Genomic DNA, 18,482 nt, shown 5'->3' with positions numbered 1-18,482 from the left:
ATAATCTGGATGTGAGGATTTTTTTTCCCCTTTTCCCCTTCATTTGTTGGCTAGTTAGCGCTCTAGAATTATATATATATATTTTTTTTTGTTTTTTTGGGTTGTTTTCCTTCCTTTTTGTGCTGCAATTGTTAAGAGTAGTTCTAAGAAGTTCCAGGCTGTATGAGGTGACAATACAGCAGTCATGTCTTCTCCCCTTTTCTTCTCTCTGGCATATCCATTACTGCTCTCACAAAAAGTCACAACTTTGGATTGCTTCTAACTTCTTAATCACTGGGTTTTTTTTTTTTTCCTGTGGAGACTCAGGTCCTTGGCTTCCTTTTGAGTTCTTCCCCCTTCCTACTGTTCGCAGTCCCACCTTGAACTAGACAGAGTTGATTGTCAGGTTAGCTAATATGCTGCGAATACAAGACTGTGATGGACAAATTGTAAGGCAATTTAATATAGCCTAATTACTACCTCTGTCCTAATACCTTCTACTGCCCTCAGCACTAGTTTGATCTTGTTTTGGGTTTTGAGTGTTTGGGTTTTTTTTTAATATATCGTTTTCTAATATCTACAAGCTTCTCCCCTTGCTGCCCTCGCCATCTGCTGAACCTGATACTGATGGCATTTTCAAGCAATCTCCATGTAAAAATTCAGGACTGAGTTTCTGCAGGGTTCCACAGTACCTGCAAAGGCTGAATTCCAGAAGCAGTGGTAATGTAGAAATAATTATATAGTGCCAATTATTAATGTTCAAAAGCAGTAAATTCTTCCACAACCAAAACCCAGTGAGTACCAAATAGAAGGGGAGTTGAGATCACTTTGGCGGTATGTTCGAAATAGGGATGAGAAATAGGTTAGCTCGTGTTTCGTTGAAGTGTTTCTTTCCTGGCAAAAGATTTTTAGGGTTGTTACTGTTCCAGTCAGTAGACAAAACTTTATTAAATAAAGTCTGACCCAGTTGTAGCAACTTTTTTTCCCTACTGATGGCGATAAGCACAAACTGTTCTGTTACTTGGTCTACAAGCACTTAGTGTTAACGTTAAGTGTTTGTATTTTTTTTTTTTTTAATCATCTTTCGGTATTACTTCATTTTGAAGACTTTTGAGACAGTCACATTCATATGCAGAAGTTACCTTCACATGCATATTGTTCCATTTATATTATTTATTGATGTATGAAATGACCCCCTACAAATGTCAGTTGCACATTTTAAAAAGACAAACCCCACCCTGAGTAGCTTAGAAAAATAGCATTGTCAGATGCCTGGTGTCTGTTTTTAGATTCCAGCAAATGAAATTCAAGTGTTAACTACTCCTTTCTTGTCAACTACTAATTTCTTTTGAAGAATTCACCTAAGTGCTAAATTAATCCTCCTTTTTAAAATTGCTTATAACATTGGCCATTGCACCCTAGATAACTGCTGTCCTATCTTTAGTTCCAGGAGTTGATGTGTTGACGGAAACATGTTTGTATTACTATGCGTTGTTTTTCCTGCAGTACCCAACCACTTCTCATTATTGCTACTCTTTCACTGTGTGGCTTTCATAGAGTTTTAATTGCCTTTAATTTTGATCATATCTGTTCTGCAAATACAGCACCGTACAGGCATGTAGTAGCATTGTAATAGAAGTATTTCTAGAAAAAGTTAAACAACCTCTTCAGTTCGAAATGTGTTTAAGGGCAACAGAATCCTGTGTATCAAAGCAGGTTGTTTTTTTTTAATCTAGGTTGGAGAAAACTGTAAGAAGAGAAGACCTTTGTACTGAGAAGGAAAATAAAAATGCATTGGTTTTAAACTTTTTATTTTTTTGGTACAATTCAAGACCATTTAATGGTTTGCATTACATTTTTCTTGAACTGTAAAAGAAAATTCTAAAATCCTACATAGTTCTTGGGATATTACATGTATTAAAAGGATATGCACATGCATAAAAATGTAGCTGGTGGAAAGAAATACTGGGTGTGTTTCTTTTTACTGTGCTATTGGACAGATGAGGTGGAACATAACACGTAATTGTATTGTATTGCTATTTCTCCTCCTACAGAGAAGATGGAGAGCTAGAAGATGGTGAAATAGATGATGCAGCATATGAAGATGTGAAAGAACATGGTACAAAAGGTGATGATAAACAGAAAAATGAAAAAGGCCATAGAAAATCACGGAAGAAACGCAAAAAAGAAAAAGAAAAGAAAAAATCAAAAAGGAGAAGACGGGATAAACATAAGGTTAGGAAATGCAAACCAAAATATTGGAGGTGCTTATTTTAATTCCAGATTTAGACAAGAATCCAGGGAAGTAGTGAAGAAAACTAAAACGGTTTTATTACAATTTCGGCAATCTTTGGTCTCCAAGGGCAAGTTTTGGGAATTCCTGTCTTACCAGTACACTTCAATATTAAACAATTTGTTTAAATAGACGTTTGACACATGAAAGTGCATATTCACACGTTTCAGTGACAGTTTATGTGGTGTAAGAGACAATAAATCATTAAATAATCCAGCCATGGCACATTTCAAATGGTAGTTTGGAAACTTGTGTGTTAGCTTTGCCTAAATGCGTTTTCATAAACTTGGTTTTCATCTGTTTATATTTAAAAGAAGTACAAAATCAGATTGTGGGCGTAACTGTGTTATTTGTGATACACATCTTCATTGGATGCGTATTTATTTCAGTATTTCTTTTAATAGCAGTTTACAAAATACCGACATTTGTGAGCGTTTTACTCCCTGACCTTGTCAGTGGTTGTGCTAGTTCTGACATGAAAGGCTCAAGTGCTGAACCTCTCCTTAAATTGTTTAAATCTTAAGCAGCAGTGTAAATTAAGCACTGGCTACTGTCCACAGCAATGGTAACCAAACCATAAAAATTTGAGAGTTTTTTAGGATAAGAGGCAAAATGTAAATTCAGGAAGTTCAGTCTTCATGCTAATTATCATATCTGTGGGAAGAAAACATTTCAGGCTAAGCAAATTCTTTAGTAAAGTTCACTATGATAATGTGTCTAATATATATTTTAATCAACTTAAATGCAAGAGATTGACAAAATTTTGTCCTAGAAAAGGAACATCAGGTTTCATTTTCTAAAGGTCACAAAAATGCAACGTTCTTATATGGTTCCCCTCTAAATTTTCTGCAAAACAATATGTCTTAATAAAACATTGGTAATGCAGTAACACTGAGTTTTCTCCCCACAGCAAATGACAGGCTGCTAATCATTTCTATGGTCATGTGCAAGTTTCTAGCCAGCTCCCAGGTTTGTTAGCCTTCCAGCAGCATCCCTGCTGTCGCAAAGAGGCAGGGCTCAGACACTCATAGGAAGCTGCCTGAACCCAGAGAAACCACATAGCCCTCAATGACTACATTTGGAAGCCTCATCAGATCAGATCTCTGATAAAAAAAGTGGGTCCTCAAAGATCGTGCTTTCTTTAGCTTACCCCAGAAGCAGAGATTTGTGAGACTTAAGAAGATATTTTCAGTTATTAGACTAATGCTTTCTTTAAGTTCACATGCAGCAGCCGAGTTACTCAGGGAATTATATAATAACGTTTGAGAGCACTGTTTTCTTCTTTTTTTCAGCATAATTCCCCTTCCAGTGATGACAGTTCTGACTACAGCCATGACTCTGATATTGAACGGACAGAAAGACCACATAAAAAGAGTAGCAGCTCTTCATATAGAGATTATGATTCTTCGTTCAGTCAGGTAGTATGGTTTTAAACCAATTTCTCATGTTTTTATTTAGGTGCAGTTTAAAAAACGCAGATGTAAATGATGCGGTTTTCAAAGGCTGACTTGATCACAGTGCCCATTCTCACAGATTTCAGGAAGCACATCTAGTTTTCATCTCCTTGGGTAGATTTCCAAATGTAAAGCTTTATCAGTGGCGTGAATCTTAAGTGGTGTAATCGAGCCTGTTACTGTTTTTTTCCCCCCATAAGGCAAAAATTAAGATTTCTTTATTATTTCCTGCATTGGATTTAAGACTGTAGTAAGGAAACAGCCCCTGAAAAGCCACCTTTAAAGATCTAGAGTTGATTCTGCTTTCTGATAGCTCAATTTGTCCTGGCTTTTCTCAGCCTGTGCAGCTTGATAACCCTTCTGAGACCGTGGGGTGAAATAGACTGGCATTCTCTAAAGCTGCAATAGAGTGGCTAGAGGCTTGATGAAACTCTGGTACTTCAGAGGAGAGGAGATTTTCTGTTTAGCCTGAAACTGTTCCAGAAACCTCTAAGCCAGCTGAATTTATTAACAAACTGAAGATCCTGTCTGCAGAAGCGGGAGAAGGGACAGTGCTGGTTTAGGAGTGGCCATAAGCAGTATTTCATCCTGACTGACAGAAACAGGACAGATTGCATCATCTGTGTCTGAGAGCATCTGGATTGGAGATCATGAAGGGAAAAGAAATTACTTTAATCATAATTCATCTAAGTAGCACTTAAAACACTTAGAACTGTGCATGTTAAAATGCTTTGTCAACCTCACTGAAAAGCGTTCTGGAGTATAGATGCTGATGCTGTTCTTTTTTACTTTTTTTTCCAATTTCGATGCGTTCAGAATCAAAAGTAGTAATCTTCACTGAATAACTGGTTTTCACTGTGCATTATTGATGCTTGTTTGTGCAAGGTAGACAGCGTGACAATAAAACAGTGTAAAAGCAACTGGTTTTGTAGAGCAGATTGGGGAGGGGTGTTTTTTGAAATATTGAGTTACTTCTGAACAATGCAATCCCTTTCATGCAGCATGGACACGTATCAGGAAATTACATGAGTTCACAGAAAATGCAACATAAAAAAAATGTTAAAAGCAAGGAGTATGATGACTATAGTCATTACAGTGATGAAAACTTTGGTAATTATAATGAAGAAGAAAAGGATGAAGATTTTGCTGATCAGCTTAAACAATACAGGCAAGCTAAAGAGACCTCCAGTACTGATTTGGGACCTCCATTCCCAAAAGAACCAGTGAAAAAACAGGGGATGAAAGGGATCCAGAAAGGTAAGATAATTTGAATCATTAACTGTAGTAGTGGATGGTGGCAGCAGTTGTATCATGCATCATTTTGGGATGTTTGTCTTGAAGAAAACTGCCAGTGGTGCCTTTCCTGGGAGCTTGCGGTTGGTCTCCCATCAGTAAGTGATAATGCTGTTCATCGTAAGGGAGTAATATCATATGGTTGCACTGATGCATATAGTGAAGAAAAAAATCAAATGTTGGGCAAAGTGTACATAGCAAATAAAGAAATAAAACCCTATTAAAAAGCCAAGATCTTTGTTGGGTAACAGTTTGAGTAAGAAATCATAGGGCTGTAAAATGACTTTCTGGTAGTAGTTTCTGAAAGTCTGAAATGGGACTTGATTGGGGGAAAGAATGTAAATATATAGATTTCAAAATCTAATTTAGGCCCCCCTCCCCAAAAAATTAAGTAACTAGAAATTTTGATAGTTGCCTGAATGCTTTTATTACTATATCCCACACAAGTATGCTAGCATCTTCTACTTTTCTTTTCACAATTTTACTTGCAATCAAAGCTGGGCCAGTACAAATGCTGGTGAAAAAGCATTCCTCTTAAGCAACATACTCCTGAAAGAGTCCTGCTGTCCTTATTTCATGCCTTACTTACATAAGCAAAGTTACGCAAGCATTCTGGTTTGCACCTTTCATTTGGTGTCTGATCGTTTCCTTACCATTGCAGTGCAGTTCATGGAGCCAGCTTACATCTCTGGCCTCCGTAGAAGTGCTGAACTTGTTCTCATGCCTTATTAAATGAGATCAAGTTGTCATTTCAGCAACTATTGACTGGGTTTGCAGAAATTACACCCGTTAATCATGGTTAAAACTTTGTCTCCCAGGCAGTATTTGAGCATGGTTTTGTATGATGACAGTATGAATACCTTAATAGTTTTCAGGAAGATACTGTGTGTTACACAAAGGTAGTAAGCCGTCTTTCATTTACTACAGTGAATATTTATTGTATTCTGTTTTGGTTCACAATAAAATCAATAGGCAAAAGATGGGCAGAATCTTTTTCGCTGAGACAAAAATGGCTTTTCATGTGCTGCTTGGCAGTACTGCTTCAGTATCTCTCTCTGCAAGTCATCTGAGATGAAGTCAAGGCATTTTCACTGGAATCAGCTTTGCTGTGGCGGAGTGGCTGCCACCTGAAGCGGGTGTAATGTCCACAGGACTTTCTAACTGGTTTTCTTTGATTTTAAATTGATGAGAAAGCAGATACTCTTGTCTTGGTGGTTTTAGTTGAGACTGTGACTCCAGGCATGCTGCTGGCTGGATTATTACTGTCTTAAGGCTTCCGAACAGTTACCTTTAACCATTTTTATATTCAAAGCTGTTCTGTCGTATTTCTTAGGTTATGCTCTCAGGTTTCTTGCATGTTGTGGCAGTGAAACATGCATGCACACCTGGGTGCCAGTTGTACTGGTTACTTCTGTGTTCAAAAAATGACCAAATGGCACAAAATATTTCGAGTATTTGGACTGGTTAGAAAGAACATGACTGCACTTCTAATTGTGAGGCGTTTCTTTGAACAAGATTAATTTTATATTCAGTTTGTCAGTCTGCTATTGATTTGAATAGCTTTTCAAAGAGCAGGCAGTTGTACAGAATTACAATTGGCTGGTGTAGTTGAGCTTGCCAGCTGTGACTCAAGATAGTATTTAGCAATGCAGACTGCAAAAAGGTGTTAGATTTGTTTGTATTTGATGTTACTAGATAGCTGTTTTTCTTCACTTTGAAGTCATTTAAAGAGGTCGTTGCTATTTTGCAGGCATTTCTCAAAGAGGTAATAATTACAATGTTGGTCGAGGGCGTGGCATGCAAAAGAAATTGAAGCGTAAAGATCGTGGAAGGGGAAGAGGGGGCAATAAAGGATCTGATGGCTTTCATGAGGTACGTGGGATTGAAGCTTAATTCCTGATGTAGTTATGTATTTGTTTCAAATTATTGGATGCTTTGCTTTAACAGAAGAGTATTTTAAAGTATATATCTTTAAACTTTTTCCTCTTATCCAGAAAATTGCGAGAATTTTTGAACGCTTGATGTACAACATATGGTTGATAAGCTAATTCATATTTCCAGGAAAACCAAAAGCATTACGTAAAACTGGCAGGAAGTTGTTCATGAGCTTTGGTTTTGAATGGTGCATGAACATCAATGTTAACTGTATCTGAAATAAGATGTTTTGCCGCTACTGGTTTACCTCAAGACATTTTAGCAAAGAAAATAGCTTTTTCCAGTTTCCATCTGAATTGTGAAGGATTCTCCTTCTCTTGCCATAGCTGTGACTGTGAAAATGGAAATATATGTGACCTTGGTTTTCATTTATTAATTCTTTGTTCTTTGAACAGGAATTAGAGAAAACATCGCAGTTCAGTGTTCATATTTGTAAACTGCTCACTCCAGTCTTCATTTAAATGAAACCTACACAAAATTGATGATTAATTCATCAAATCCATCCACAGCTGAAAAACATTATTTATGTATAAAATATATATAAAAACATACAAGCCAAATCATATTTAAGTCTTTATGCCACAACTAAAATGTCTGTGGTTCTCCTCCCTTGTGCACTCAAGAACTCGCACGGCTGGCTTTTCACACTCAAGAACTCTCACGGCTGGCTTTTCACTGATGCATTGATGTATAATTGAGCCACGTTAATTTTCCCCTGTGTTCTCCAGCTGGCCTATGAAGACCTCCAGCCCTGGTCTCTGGGGCTCCTGGGTGGTCCTGGTCAGATTTTCCTGTTCCTGCCCTGCGTGTGGTAGGGAAAAGGGCAGCTGTTTGATCTGTTAGGACGATGATGCCTCATTTATAGGACTCCTCCTTCCTGTTGCTGTGGAGCATGCCCTGTCCTCCAGTGCCATCTCCCAAGCTGTGGGGAAGGGTGGAGGCGAGGAGGCAGCTGCAGGCAGGTCCCAGCAGGCAGAAAACAAAAAGCTGAGCCAGCTACAGCGAAATAATGAATTCTGAAACACAGATGCAGAGCTGCGTGGTGTGGAGGGGTAACTGCGAGACTCCCAAGCCACACTGGGACATCCCTGGTATTCTTGGGGACATGGTTGGGAGCATTTCAGCCTTCCTTGGGTGGTTGTTTCAAGTGCTTTGTGGTGTGGGACATTCCCAGAGAGACCTTAGAGCATTGTGTTTGTGATATTTGTGTTAACCGTGAAGAGGATCAGTTATTAGATTTGAAGCTGCCTTGCCTAAAGCAACTGAGATTTCTCTGGTTTTAATGTGTTCAGAGTAGAACATGGATCTTGGCTGATCCAGGAGTAGCATTTCAAGCTCAAAGATTTCTGCTTCTCAATATCAGCAAAAATCCGCAGATCATTCTTAGTGTTAATGTTTTGTGACATTGCTTAATCTGCCAGCAAAATGAGATCAGACACGTGGTGTACTGATGCTCGTGTGTGCTCATGATGCAGTGTGGTGATTGTGGAGAACCACATCCATTCCGTTTCAGAAGTTCTTACTCAGCAGTCAGATCCCTACTCATTTTTGAGAATGTTGGAAATTGGAAAAGCCTGTTTCATCCAGTAGGCAACCACCCTGCACTGCAAAGACTACATTTGTTCTAGCCTCTGTCGCAGTGTCGTAGACAGCAGTTCATTAAAGGCCATCTGCTTCCATGACTTTGTTAGCTCTGCCAGACCCCCTCAGCACCTGCCCTGGACTCCATGGTTAGATGAGTTTACTGCAGTTTCTTTAGTTTATCTCAAGTGCATATGCCACGTGGGAATCAAACCATAAGAACAGTTAGTTGCCTCACCAAGTACGTAATAATTCTTAGGTGTTAGGTTACAATTGAACTGTGCTTCCTTTCTTTTTGCCTTAAGGTATAAGCAAACAGGTTGTTTTTCTTCTAACAGGAGAAAAAAAGAAAGTGGATAATCTGGAGATCACAGCAGTGTGAGAAGCACGTAGAGGGGAACAATTGGCAAAGCATAGGGTTGTGACTAAGGTGGTGCAGCCTGGATGATTACTCAACTCCTGGCTGTCTGCAGAGGTGCCCGTAATCAGGGGCAGTTGGCGCTGACTTAGCTGGGTGCCAGGTGACAGCCTTGCTTTCCAGCATTGGCAAATGAAGCACAAGATACTCTGTCTATTCAGTGAAGTTATTTGTGTCTGTTGTGTTGTAAGTTTCTAATTTGGTTGCATTTATAAAAAAGACTCTGCATTAAAGCAGCTAAGGAAAAGTATGTGTATTTACCTTTAGTTTGAGCTGTGGTTATAATAATTTTGAGAACTTAAATCATGGTATAGTTAATCACATTTTGGGGTAACTGGTGCACCAAATATGCTCTAATATTTTTGCAACTGCAGTTAATAAGTAAGCGTCAGTAGGATGTTCATTTTTCTTACAGGATGGCAAACCAGTGAAGAAATGGGTTAATATGAGTCAGGAGTTCATAAATCAGCATACAGTGGAACACAAAGGCAAACAAATTTGTAAATATTTCCTTGAAGGGAGGTGTATTAAGGTAATTATACACTGTGTCTGTCAGTCTGCTTCGGTGTGAGGAAGGGGAGAAGATGCTTAGTTCTTTGTTACTTCAGCTGACACAAAGAAAACCTGCATGTTGAAACTCAGTGTTTTGATTTCTAATGTTTTGAGTATTTATAGATAAATGCCAACAGAAGTACTTGTGGAAGAATAAGCACCTCTGTTGCATGTTCTGAATTGTAACAAATTCTATTTAAAATAATTGTTTGCTTATTAGTATGTACAGTAAAAACATCTGTGATAGTATCATAAAATTCCACTGACAATGTATCATATGTAAATATACATCAAATCTTATAAATATGGAATCTGTAAATAGGCAATGATCTCTGAATGTATTAGATTATTTCTCTGTTATGTGATACTGCTAATTTTGAAACATTGAAGGAATTGCTTAATTACACTAAATTATTTCTCTCTCTAAAGTAAAAAGCGGGGTTGTAGTAATAGTTTCCCTACCAAAGAATCATCTTCCTTCAGGCAGCAAGTGGAAAGCAGCAGAAAGAAGAGAGTGCTATTCAGAGCAGTCAGCTGTCAAGGAAAAGCCCTAGCAAGACAGTCTCTTATTACATAGAAAAAATTGCTTTTGCTTCATTTTGAAGCCTGTGCTGCTGTGGAGTTGAATCCTGTGATGTCAGACTAGTTCAGTCAGTTATAAAACACACTTAGGAAAAACCGCATGCTTCTCGAATCAGTGAGTGCGTAATTTATGTTTGGTTCTTCTGTGTATTTAGAGATAAAACATGTTCTTTTTCTTATTCAAATGGTCAAAGTAAAGGTGAAAATCTCTGTGCTTTTTTCCCAAACCAGTGGGGAATTGAAAACTGCTGCTGCCTTTATATATTTCAGAATGCCGTGCCTCAGCAAGATGAGTGTTTGCTGCCACCTTCAGTTTTAAAACAAGTGGCTGAAAGAGCAATTAGTGTGTTTTTCATGAAAACAAATACAAAAATATGCAAAAATCCTCTCCAGCAAAGTTATCCTAATGTATAACATGATATGGTCGATATAAACTTGATATTATTTGGACTCTGTTTTTCCTACATGAAGAGTCTTAATACTTTGCTTGTTGGGCTTTTTAAAGTTCTCTTGCGTGCCCTTAAAACAGTCGGGTTTTCAGAACAAGATAATTGTTTAGATAGAAAATATTTTCAGTAAAGTATTTGTTCAAATGCCTTTTTTAGTGCAGATTGCTAGGTGGAGAGAGGAGAACTGGGACTAGTAAGAGCAGCTTGTTTTCTGTGAGCACTGTGTATATTCTTCTGAATCCCAATGCAGGAAGTGTTTCTCTCTGTCCAGGCTGCCCTATTCACAGTTTTTAGGGACGTGCTAATAATGCAGTTCTGTGTTAGTAAAGAGAAAAAGTTTAAATTCAGCTGAGGAGGATGCTTGTTTTTAAATATGCAATGGAATTACTCAGTGTTTCAGATTTATAATGTTTTTTCTTGTTTGTTTATTTATAGGGAGAGCAGTGTAAATTTGATCATGATGCGGAGATTGAAAAGAAAAAGGAGATCTGCAAGTTTTATATACAGGGTTACTGCACCAAAGGAGAGAACTGCATTTATTTGCACAATATCCTTAAAAATGTATACACTTGAATTAAACTGAAAGTTATATTTACTCTTAATTGATTTCTAAGTATTTAAGTGATAAATCACTGATTTTTAAGGGTAGCTATTTCTTTTCGTAAGAGACTATACCAAAGACTATGTAGATTAACTACAAAAAGATTATTTTTCTGCTCATATACTTAGGAGGAGAAGATATGTATAGAATTACTGGCTTGTTTTCAGTTTTAAGGATTTGTAATGTTTTAAAAGATAAACCCCCTTGAAGTTAGATGCATTTGTTCCATAGTTCTAAAACCCTGATCTGGTTTTGTTTGTTGTAAAGGACTCGTGTTATACTCTGGAATTGACACCTTCATCTTTTAATAGTAATTTTAGAATCAAGTCAAAAATAATGTTAAGGACATTAGTAGAGTGTTAAATGGAACTAGGAGTAAGTTGGTTATTAGCTTTCAAAATTCTTAACATACTGCTTTGGAAAGATTAAGTACTGGTTAAAAATTGAAGGATAGTTGACAGCTGAATTTTATAAACTTGCCAGTGTGAACTAGAAATCAGCCTTTGTTAGGAATCCTTAACACATTGCTTACATGAATTCCCTTGCAAGTTCTACCATACAGGAGCAAAATGCTATCAAGGAGATAAGTGCAAATTTTCTCATGCTCCCCTAACTGCAGAAACAAAAGAGCTGTTGGATAAGGTGAGCAGTTTATGGTCTGTAAACATAAGGTTTGTTGCTAAATGAAGCGGGGTGTGTGTGTGGGGTGTGTGTGTGCTGGAAATTTCTGTGAAATTCTCAGGGAGTGTGATGCTAAATGCTAGCAATGTTAAAATTCCCTGTTGCTCCTTAGCACAGTAAATCTGTGACCAGTTTCAATACCAGGAATTTCCTTCACCATCAGTTATTCAGTTATTTTTAGCCACATCAGACTCGTTTATTTTCACAACTCATCTTTCTGCCCATGAACTTTCTTTTGCGTCCCTTTCTGTGGAAATCTTCATGTAGTCTGTAACAAGAAGTGTGGGTTTTATGTTGTCTGACTTTAGCTGACTTCTGCACTCAGGGTGGAGAAAAGAACAAGGTGCCTCCTCTGGACAGTTCATGAGATGCTGACCTTTGTTTTAAGTAGGATATTCGTGTCTCTCCAGTTACTATACAACAGACCTTAACAGAAAAGTTACATTAAGACTAGAAACTTTGTGAATCTTAGACTTGAGTCGTTCAGCTTCTCTCACTACTGTGTGAAGGAAATGGGCTTGTGTGAAATTGTCCCTTCCTGAAATAGTTTTCTTCCTAACTGCGAATCAGTGTCCTGCAAAACAAGAAATAATAGATTTATAGTGCATTTGAGTTTGATGTGAATATATAGTAGTATTGCAGAGGGTAATTATATTTAAAAGGAAAGTGCAAGACTAAATTGAATTGCATATACTGTGAAATTTATGAAGTGTTTGCTGTATTGCATTGTTCTAGGTTTTGAATACTGAGGAGGAGCCACAAAATGAAGATGAGAAAGAACTGGAGGAACTCAGAAAGCGTGGCATAGTTCCCCTCCCTAAGCCACCACCAGGTGTTGGACTTCTGCCAACCCCGCCAGAACAATATCCATTTTCTGAGTCTGACATTGAAAATTATCAAGATCCTTCAGGAGAATATAAGAAAATCCCATCTCTTTTTGAAATAGTTGTGAAGCCTACTGTGGATTTAGCACACAAAATTGGAAAAAAGTAGGTTTCAGAATTTTGTGTAGAACTCTCCTTAAAGCATGGCTGCATAAATATTTAAACAATTCTCTTTGTTTCTGTCGGCAGTATATACTTCCGAATGTATTGCTTCAGTTAATGATCTGTCAAATGTTGGCTATCGTAATTATTTACTTATTTATTGCTTTCCATAGAGGAGAACTTACTGAACCTTGACCTTCCTCCAGAAAGTCACTCCATTGGTTCTTGTTCTGGCTCTGTGCCTGCCTTGCCAGTCCTCATGTGTAGGTTGGGCAAGGTTCATTCTCTCCTGCAGTCTTTTTATAGGTTGCTTTTTCTTAATCAAAGCTAACGGAGACTCCTGATGGAGACTGTTGGCCCTGGGATGTTTAAAACCCTTTGTCGAAGCAAAGTCCAGTTCTGCATGTGCTATATTGAAAAAATGTTCTACTTCCAAACAAGCTCTTCATGTGTTACGATGTGTATGTGATGTATATAGTTTGTATATTTCTCTTGGAAAATTATTTTGCTGCTTCCAAATGTTTATCCAACTGAAGATCAAATAAGTACAAGCAGACGTCTGTAAGAGTGAGGAGATAACTAACAGGCTGTTGATCTTTAGGTGCATAATTTGACTCATTAATTTTCTTTTGCCTACAGGCCACCGACCTTCTATAACAGTGCATCACCGCCAAGACCACCGTTTCAGGGAAACGACCCGCACTCTCAGCATATGTATAATCCAGGTTCAAGTCCAGGGCCAGGACCTGGCATGTCACAAGGTCATAACGGGCCACCAATGCACCCAGGTTCTCCTGGACATCATCCATGCGCAGGGCCTCAAGGCCCAGGAATGCCGCAGAGTCCTCCTATGCAGGGTGTTCCACCAGGTTTTCTTGGACCACAGAACCAGACTGGTATGCCTATGCAAGGACAGCAGGGTGGTCCGCCTCTCACACCACCGGGTCTCAGTGGATCTTACAATGCCCCGGGAGTTCAAGGACATATGGTGAACATGCCAAGAGAGAATCATTGTCCTCCAGGGCCACAATACCAGCAGATTCCTGGTGAACGGCAGCCCAATATGAATTATGAGCCTATTCAGAACCCAGCTGATTTCTATGACAATTACTATTCTCATCAAGCTGTACATAACTTCCAGCCAGCTAATAACTCTGGTGGTAAGGAGATTTAAAAATTAATTGTTCTTTGATACGGTGCTTTGTAGTTGTGCAGTATTAAAACGTCATGGCTCCAAAGCTGAGCAGCTGAAAGAATTTTGGATAGAAAGCCAAACCTCCTGGAATGTCTTTGCTGTATAGGCTTTCCCAGCTGGTACTTTCCAGTTGTATGATATAAGTCACATCAGTTTTGTTTGATGGCGTTTTATGTTTTATCTCCTCTGCTGTAAAAAATTCTATAGGATAGCTTCTAATTTGTTTTGTTTTGGGTTTTTTTTGTACTGCAGATGGAACATGGCATGGAGAATTTGCAGATCACCAGGCTCACCTCATGGCTCAAGAGTCACACCAAGGTGGAAGCGAGTCAGACTGCATGAGTAGCCATATGGGCCACAAACCAGCCATTAATGTGCCGGATTTTCTTCCGGCGATGCAGAAGGCCCTGTACGTAAGACTTAGTCAAAAGCATCAAAGAGATGGAGACTCTGTCAGCAGCCAGGGTCAGAGGGCAATGAGCAAGGATGAAGGTAAAGATAATTTTGTTAAAGTTCTAAACATACTTACTGTCCGTGTATTAGCCTGGGACAAATCTGTTTACTTGTATTTTCATCATGATATCATTCACAATTTCTGTGAATGTGCAAGTATCAGCCCAGTATTTTCAGCTGAATATCCTTGCTTTCCTTCCCAGCTTGTTCTAGGACTTCAGTATAGGCTTAGTTGCTTCATTCCAGTTCCAAGTAGAAAGATCTGTGGATAATTTTTAGATATAGCCTGCACTTTTAAAAGGTTGTGTTGCTCAATTACTTCTTAAAATCCCTGACTGAAACAGGTGGTTATTTCTGACTGCCAGTACATCTTAGATTCTGTTTATTCAGTCATGCCTCTTGATCTTTTTTTGCATATTCCATTTCTCTAGAGCAGTATTTTTTTCCTCTGTGATACCTGAAATCTGCAGTGTTTAATCTCGACTGTCTTTTCTGTAACCTGGATGGCGCAGAGCAGTAAGCCTGCCGATCAGATTCAGCCACACAGGCTACGTTTGTCCCTTGGCCTGCTGCCCCCTTTTCTGAGGCTGCTAGGCTGTGTGACCAGAAACGCATCTTCGGTGTGTCCAAAAGGCAGTGGCTGTATCAAATGTTTTTAAGGGCATTGCCAATATAATTCTGATCAAATGGTGAGAGTGAGCTGGAGATGCAGCTCCATACAAAACCAGAGTGACCTAGAGTTATCTACTTGGAAGTGAAGGCTTCTCACCAGCGTTCTAGAGTGACTGGTCCTCCTGTCTGGAGGGCTTTGGGAAAGCAGCATAAAAGAAAAATGTTCCTATTAACTGCTTCTGCTCCCTGTTGGATATTCGTGTGGTACAGCTAGCAGCGTGGAACCACGCGTTATTGTGCATTAGGTACTGGGGATGGCGCTGGTGTTCATCTTCATTTCTCATTTTACTGAGCCAGAACAGACCACTAGTCTCCTTCAGTGAGTAGGCAGGTTCAAGGTGTGGACCTGAGCACACAGCTGTGTTGATAAGGCTTTCCTTAATTGCATGACAGTTGAGAATTTATCCTTTAAAATTAAAAATTCTTATTTCTTCCCTTCCTGAATCTTGACCTCTCCCTAAAACCTTGTGATTTGGATTGTAATAAGGCAGCAAGTTCCACATTTGTAATTCATCTGTTTTCAAGGCTGCTGTAAGGTGTCATTTTACTTTTCATTCTGCCATCCCACGATGAAGGTCATTTTCATCAAGACTCAAGATGTTAAATGGGTTGGTTTTCTTCTACTAGTACTGATAGAAATAATTGTTTGAAAGCAGGTTATTTTCCCAGTTTAATGCTGACAGAGAGATATGTAGAGGGAATGCAGCAGAGCTGGGGAGTATCTCAACTAGCTACAGTTTTTTTGTTATGTCAGTTCTTCATTGAAATTTATTTTTATCATTTTAGATTATGGTTGTTATAATACAGGGAGTGATGATTTAATATCAGGTCTTTTCTGTTTGATTTTACTGGAAAGTTTTTGTATGAGTAAATGTGATGCATTCCCTGGTGTTTATTTGCTTGAATAATATTTTTTTTTTAGATGACAATGTCAACTGGTATTCCAGTAGTGAAGAGGAAGAGGGGAGCAGTGTTAAATCAATACTAAAGACATTAAAGAAACAAAGTGAAAATTTTAGGAATCGTCAGCAACATTCCACAGAGCAGCACATGCTCGGTATTCCTACCGATCCACGGCTGGCAAAAGAAAAAGGCACAGGGCCTCAGGCTGCTGACCCGAGACTTCGGGCCTCTCCAAGGTCCAACCCCAGAAAGCCTTCAGAGTCGGCATCCCTGGACCCACGGCTCGTCCGAGATCCCAGGATGCACAAGGTCAGTGACGGTGCTCATGCCAGCTCGTCCCTTGGGGGAGCAAAGCTAGATTTACACCACGCGCACGCTGGAGTTAAAGTCAAGCAAAAAGGGATGGATGATGACGAAGAGGACTCGGAAAGAGAACTGAGAGAACGAGCTTTTCTGATACCGTTGGAACCTTTGCCTGGTGTGACGTTAAGGGATCCCCGATCTCAGCTTAGGCAGTTCAGCCACATTAAAATGGATGTTACCCTGATGAAACCAAACTTTGCTAAGCATATTGTATGGGCACCCGAAGACTTGCTCCCTATACCTTTGCCTAAGCCTGACCCCGTCTCTTCAATCAACTTACCTCTTCCTCCACTCATTGCTGACCAGAGACTTAACAAACTGCGGAATCTGAAAAACGATCCCCATCCAAATGCAATGCCAGCTGACCCACGACTAGCTGCAAAGGCAAAAAACAACTTAACGGGCAGGAGCGGCTATTTGGATCTGTCTGCAGATTCGCATGCCAGTAGCTCAAGCAAATTAGGAGATCCCCGCTTACAGAAAAACGTCGATCCCAGACTCCACAGACTGTCGAGTGCAGATACGCATCACGGAGTCGCAAAGGATCCACACCCTCCGAAGTTTGACCCCCGCCTCGCCAGATCTGCTGCTGGCTCCTCACAGCCCTCGGAAGCTGCGGCTACTAAACCTGACCCAGATGCTCTGCCTCCATATGCCCCCAAATTATCGTCAAGCGGTGTTAGGCTGGGAACTCCAGGCTCGATACTGAGCGGTATTAGTTTGTACGATCCGAGGGATCACAGCTCGTCATTGGACACAGCTCCAGCTAGTTCAGGAGAGAACGGAGAGAACCAGAAAAAAAGTATTTTGAAAAATTCTGGTAAAAATGAACCCAGTCTCTCAGAAGATACGTCGCTCCAGAAGGCTGCCTCAAATGTGGAAAAAAATACAGAAGGATCATCATCGGAAGCTACTTCAGATAAAGCAAATAGCACCAGTAAATCTCAGGCTAAACACTCCAGCGCTGCACCTGCGGTGCATAATCTTCCTATCCAAGCTTTGTCGGGATTAATCAGACCGCAGTACAGCGACCCGAGGCAGGTTAGACAGCCTGGACAGGTAACTCAGACACAGGATAATGATCCGAATGGGGAATCAGATGATAAGTCATTAAAAGATGTTTTCAAGACTTTCGATCCGACTGCTTCACCGTTTTGTTAGCAATTGATTTTAAGTCTTTTTACTGTTGTGAATATTGCAGTTTTCTGCTGTTTTGTAACTGGTTTACCTCTTTGCTTTATTTATTTTTAAATTATAATTATCAACACTTTTCAGCTGCTAATCTCAGAACCACATGCAGTTATACAGTATGCTATAGTGTTTGCAAAGCTGTGGTATTTTCTATATAATACTTTTCCAATTTCAGGGAGACTAATAATTGACATGTAGAACCCCCCCCATGTATTGTGTTAGAGCTGATAAAAGCACTTTCATTGTAAATAAGTCATTAAGAAAGTCCGAGACCTGTATATGTGTGAGCTGTCTCTTTCATAAACAACATTTAGATATGATTGCCACATTTGTATGATTGTATAGATACAAGCAATATTATGTACATTACTGTGAGAGACACTGTTTGACAAGGATTGTCTGACGCATCAAGCCAAACCTACTAACTGATTCAAAACCTACGTAAATGATTTAAAAGGAAAATGTTGATCTTCCTTTTCAGATCGGTTGATGTAAGACATTGACAGTTTTTATTCATGCAGTCAATATTCTTAGTGTAAAAGAGACCTATATCGCATATTGAGGATTAAAATGTCATATCTTTTAAAAGTATTTTATTCTATGCTGTATATAGAAGAAATTGTGAAGTACATAACTAGAAGAAAGTTACTGTTAAAGTGGAGAATACCTAAGTTGTCTAATACGAAAAAGGTTTTTATTTAATTTTTTCACGCATACACAATTCTGATTAGTGCTATAAGTTACATTGTGGTGTTCATGTATTTCAATGTATTTTTGTATTCAGCTGCTTAATTTGTATTGCTTTTTTTGTATTGATGTAACTGCAGTACTTGTATTCATGGTGTCTTTATGACATTTTTAACAAAAAAATTAAAAAGGGTACAGTTAACGTCTGGTAATG

General features: G+C 39.0%; 1 protein-coding gene across 2 annotated transcripts in view; it reads left to right on the top strand.

Annotated features, from left to right (window-relative positions):
* Positions 1-18,470, top strand: part of ZC3H6 (zinc finger CCCH-type containing 6) — a 29,803-nt gene extending 11,333 nt beyond the window's left edge. For both annotated transcript variants that reach the window (XM_080408126.1, XM_080408127.1), the window contains exons 2-12: positions 2,034-2,214; positions 3,565-3,690; positions 4,728-4,983; positions 6,770-6,891; positions 9,369-9,485; positions 10,972-11,085; positions 11,672-11,779; positions 12,554-12,807; positions 13,444-13,964; positions 14,252-14,491; positions 16,047-18,470. In XM_080408126.1, the coding sequence (XP_080264252.1) occupies positions 2,034-2,214; positions 3,565-3,690; positions 4,728-4,983; positions 6,770-6,891; positions 9,369-9,485; positions 10,972-11,085; positions 11,672-11,779; positions 12,554-12,807; positions 13,444-13,964; positions 14,252-14,491; positions 16,047-17,551 (3,544 nt within the window). In that variant the 3' untranslated portion in view covers positions 17,552-18,470. The remainder of the gene's footprint in view (positions 1-2,033; positions 2,215-3,564; positions 3,691-4,727; positions 4,984-6,769; positions 6,892-9,368; positions 9,486-10,971; positions 11,086-11,671; positions 11,780-12,553; positions 12,808-13,443; positions 13,965-14,251; positions 14,492-16,046) is intronic.
* Positions 18,471-18,482: the final 12 nt, after the last annotated feature.

Source organism: Falco punctatus, assembly GCF_963210335.1.
Source record: "Falco punctatus genome assembly, chromosome: 12".
Taxonomy (NCBI): Eukaryota; Metazoa; Chordata; class Aves; order Falconiformes; family Falconidae; genus Falco; species Falco punctatus.
Note: the sequence above shows the minus strand (reverse complement) of the source record. Positions and strands in the feature narration are given on the sequence as shown.